Raw genomic sequence first — 4,841 nt, 5'->3', positions numbered from 1 at the left:
GGGCTGGTGAGATGGCTCAGTGGTCTAAAGCACCTACTTAGAACAAGCTAAGCTCAAGCAAAGCATGGAGACCTCGGTTCAATCCCCCAGCACCACATGCTGGCCCACCCGCCCCCTGGTGGGCTGAGCTGGCCACACAATAAATAAATAAATAAATACATAAATAAATAAAAGAAAATGAATGGACACTTCTCATTAGTACATATGGCCAATAAATACATGAAAAGTGTTCAATATCTCTGACCATTAGAGAAATGCAAATTAAAACATTGAGGTTCTATCTTTTTTTTTTTCATTTATGTATTTGGTACAGGGTCTTGCTACACAGTTCGGACTCATAGTGATCCTCCTGTTTTCAGCCTCCCCAGCGCTGGAATTACAGGCATGCAACACCCTGCCCAGCTTAGTGCACCTCAGGGACAGACAGGGACAGCAAGGCATGCAGGAGCAGGTGAGATTCTATCTTATTCCAGAAGAAGTAGCCATGATCAAAAAATCAAATAATAACAAATGCTGGTGAGGCTATGGGGAAAAAGGGACCCTCTGCATTACTGGTTGGAATATAAACTAGTATAACCATAGCTAAAAATAGAAACTTCATTTCACCCCCAAGTATGTCCTTAACTTTTTAATATCTTAATGACTTTCAGAAAGATATCTAGAAGGGGAACTGCTAGGTAAAATCAAATTTCTTTTTGTCTTTTTGAGACAGGGTTTTAATATGCGGTTCAGGCTGGCTTTGAGCTCACTTTCTAGCCCAGGATGGCCTCAAAATCCCAGCTATCCTCCTGCCTCAGCCTCCCATCTGCTGGGATTACAAACATGTACTACCACCCCATATTAGTGGAGTATGTATTTATACATAATGGAGCACTACTATGCTATAAAGAAGGATAAATTTGAATCATTTGTAGCAAAACGGATGCACCTTGAGACTGTAATATTAAGTAAAATAAATCAGATACACAGCTTAACTATTAACACAGTTTCTCTTATATGAGAAATCCAAAGTATATATAAATTAAATTAAAGAGCAAAATAAATACTGGGTGTGGTCGCACATCCCTGTAATCAAAGAGCTGAGAGGCTGAGGCAGGAAGATCGCTACAAGTTGAAAATCAACCTGGACTACCTACTAAATTCAATACCAGTCTGCACTACACAGGGAAGCCAAAAAACAAAACAATGTAGTAAAATAAAGACAGACTTAAAAAACAAAAAACAAACAAAAAAAAGACAGACTTTTAAAAAAAGACAGATAATAGGAGATTTAGAGATAGATATTTTTCAAATGAGAAGAGGATCAAAAGATGTAAGGTGAGGGCCAGCCAGATAGCTCAGCCGACCAAAGCGCCTGCTGAAGCAGAGTGCCGCGGCTGGGGTTCCATCGCAGGTGTGCCGCGCTGGCCCCACCCCCAGGACGCACTGCGATGCGGATTGAGACTGGGAGTGGTGGTGTGCACCTGTAATCCCAGCGCTTGGGAGGCTGAAAAGAGGAGAATCACTACGAGCCCTCTCTATGTCCTGAGACCCTGTAGACCCTGTACCAAATACACAGAGATAGATAGAGAGAGAGAGAGAGAGAGAGAGAGAGAGAGAGAGAGAGATGCAAGGTGAGATGTAAAAAGAATTAGGATATGTTAATTACATGTAGCAACTCTTCATGATGAATGTAATAAATATGTATGGCAGATATATACTAATAGAAATAAGAAAAACAAAGACTGGGGATATAGCTCAGCGTGAAGACCTTGGCTTCAATCAGTCAGTCAATCAATCAATCAATCAATCAATCAATCAGTAACTCACTCAAGAGAAATGAGTAACTGGAATTTATAGAAATGGTCAATACAGAATCTGAACATCATCCCTACCTGGATTGGAACCTTTCCTTTCCTCCCTGAACTAATCTCCAAACCCTATGGGTTTTGGTTTCCATATTATCCACAGTCCATCCACTTCTCTCCATTTCTACAGCCTGCCTTAATTCAGGACATCATCATTTAGCTATGAAGACATGCGACAGCACAAGTGGTCTCCCTGGCTTTACTTTTTTACTTTTTTTTTTTTTTTTTTGGCAGAACCGGGGATTGAACTCAGGCCCTCGCGCTTGCCAGGAAAGCGCTTATTCCACTGAGCCATCTCCCTGGCCCCTGGCTTTACTTTTTTGTTCTTCTAATCCATTAGTCACAAGGTGGCCAGAATAATCCTTTTAAAACATGTAAGGCTCGGCATGTTGCCACAGGCCTTTAATCCCAGCACTCCCAGCACTTGGAGTGCTGAGGCAGGAGGATTGTTGCAAGTTTGAGACCAGCCTCAGCTACAGAGTGAGCTCAAGTTCAGACTAAACTGAGTAGAGACCTTGTCTCAAAAAGAAAACAAGATCTAATTTCATCGTTCCTGAATTTTTAGTATCTAAATACTAAAAGTCAGACTTCTTAATATGGCTTATTAGGATCTGAATGATGTGGCCTCTACGACTTCCCCATCATCATTGCTCACCCCATAGTACTGCTCCAACTACAACGAATTTAGTTCCCTGACCAATCATCAACTCGATGCTCTCTCTCGGTTTATTTGCTTAGATTTCTTATTGATTGATTAGTTGATTTGATACAGGATCTCGCTAAATAGTTTAGACTCGCAGTGACCCTCCTGCCTCAGCCTCCCCAGCGCTGGGATTACAGGCGTGCTCTATCATGCCCAGTTTCGGGGCGGGCTCGAGCTCTCGGCGCGCCCGGACTGTATGCGGTATCAGGGATCGAACTCAGGATCATGCACTTGCCAGGCAGGCCGAGCTATCTCCCTGGCCCTCGGTTTATTTTTCAGCCCTCGGGGATCGAAACAACATTCTCCATTATGAGTGGGTTCTTTTCACGCTGTTCTCTACTAGGAACACTCCTACACTCCTCTTTTGGACAACTCAGATGAATTCTTGTGGTCCCAACTCAGCTGTCATTTGGACAACTCAGGTGGACCAGCCCCATCCCTCCACGCTGCCGTCGACAAGATCCGGGTGACAGGTGTCTTCCACGTGGACAGTCCCTGAGGCCGGCCTCCACACTCTGTCGGTCTTGAGCGTCTGAAATTCTGGAGATGCCGGGAGCTCCTCAGAGCACAGACAGGTCCTCGCGGCCGCAGCGGGAGACTCAGGGGCATCTCACCTAGACCCGGCCCCCGCTGGGCTGGAAACCTTAAGCGCGTGGCCCGCCCCACGCTGCGTCGGGGGTGGAGCGGGGCGGAGCGCCCAGCGAACGGATTGCGCCGGGAGGGGGCGGAGCTAGGGGCGGAGCGGAGCGCGCATGCGCGGTCGCCTTTGTGTGGGTCGAGCGGTGGCGGTGGCGGCGGCAGTGGCGGTCCCACTGGCAGGCGGGCAAGAGGGGAGTCCGGGAGGCGTCCGGCGTGGGAGCCGGGGGACCACCATGGTCAAGAAACGGAAAGGCCGCGTTGTGATCGACTCGGACACGGAGGACAGTGGTAGCGACGAGAACCTGGATCAGGTGGGGACCAGGCCGCGGGGCGCGCGGGCCGGCAGAGCGGGAGGCTAAGTCCGGGCCGCGGGACCAGAGCCGGCAGGGCCGGATCCCCTGGCCCGGGAACCCGCCCCGGTCCGCGCCTTGGCTGCTACCGCAGCTCCCTTCATGACCTCTCCGCTCCGTCAGAGACCCTCAGATAGCAGCCCCGGCCTGGAGACAGCCTGGAGGACTTGGCGCCTTGGGCCGGGAGGCGGGGCAGGGACCGCAGTGATGGGCCTCGGCCCTGGGGTCCCGGAGAGGCTGAGATCTACTGGGCCGGCTCTGTGCGTCAGGCTACAGGCCTGGAGATCCCGGCCCTGAGAGATAGGAAGTGTCGCCCGCAAACCGTGGAGGCTGGGAGGACTTGGAGGCGGTGTAGGGGTGAGCTGGGGCTGTGGGAGGGCGAGAGCTCCGAAGGTACGGACGCTGGGGATGAAGTTTTTCAGACTGGGGGTGTGGACTGGGAGGAGGACATTCGTAAATGTTTCGAGGAGCTTCCGCCCTGCTGTGTGGGCTCGAGTGTCTTCAGCTACTAGGGTCGTTTGTGGTTGAGATGGGTTCCCTTTGGGGTGTCAAGCCGAAACATACTTGGTGGGAGGAAAGAAGGCAGATGTTGGAAGAACCGTGGGGCAGCATGGAAGCAACGGAGTCCCTGGCCACTGGACCTTTCAAATGCAGCATGCCGCGATTCATTGTGATTTAAAGATAGTGCTGGGAGCAGTGAAAGTACCTTAGAGCGTTAGTGTCTTGGGGTAGCTGAAGATTTTTTATACTTTAAAAATTAGTGTGAAAAAGAAACTGCCCTTCGTAACAGTACTCCAATGATACTAGGAGATATAAAGGTGATTGCTTCCATGTTTAATGAGAAAATGGTATGAAGAAAAAAATATATGAGATAGTAAGTCTGTAAGTTGAATTGAAAAAGTACTGAACTCAGAATCTGAAAATTTGAGTTCTAAACTGGGCTTATGCAGCTTTCTAGCTATGTATATTGGATCTTAGATGTAAGATTAGATAAAGCATTGGCGTTTTCTATCTAATTGGAAATTATAAGGATTTGTAAGAATGAATGCCACAAGCATTAACAAACTGTAAAGTTGTGTATAAATGACTTCTTGGTGATCTTTGTAGTAAGCCAGAGGTCTCAAGTATTAGGGCATGAAGAGGAAGGATTATTAAAGAAATAAGTACCGGGAAAGAGGACGTTACAAAAGTGGTGGTAAAGAGGCAGGGCCTGCAAAGACTTTCAAGAGATAGAAACTTTGTTTTGGGGTAAGAATTGAAAGTATAAGTGGGACATATCCTATTGAAAGACTCCTGAAAAAA

The 4,841-nt window shown here is 47.8% G+C and overlaps 1 protein-coding gene across 1 annotated transcript in view; it reads left to right on the top strand.

The window, feature by feature from the left end:
• Positions 1–3,302: 3,302 nt before the first annotated feature.
• Positions 3,303–4,841, top strand: part of Rtf1 (RTF1 homolog, Paf1/RNA polymerase II complex component) — a 79,318-nt gene continuing 77,779 nt past the window's right edge. The window contains exon 1 of the mRNA XM_004623393.2: positions 3,303–3,500. Within this exon, the coding sequence (XP_004623450.1) occupies positions 3,303–3,500 (198 nt within the window). The remainder of the gene's footprint in view (positions 3,501–4,841) is intronic.

Source organism: Octodon degus, unplaced genomic scaffold (genome assembly GCF_000260255.1).
Source record: "Octodon degus isolate 3935 unplaced genomic scaffold, OctDeg1.0 scaffold00002, whole genome shotgun sequence".
NCBI classification, from domain to species: Eukaryota; Metazoa; Chordata; class Mammalia; order Rodentia; family Octodontidae; genus Octodon; species Octodon degus.
This window is presented reverse-complemented; position numbering and strand designations above follow the sequence as displayed.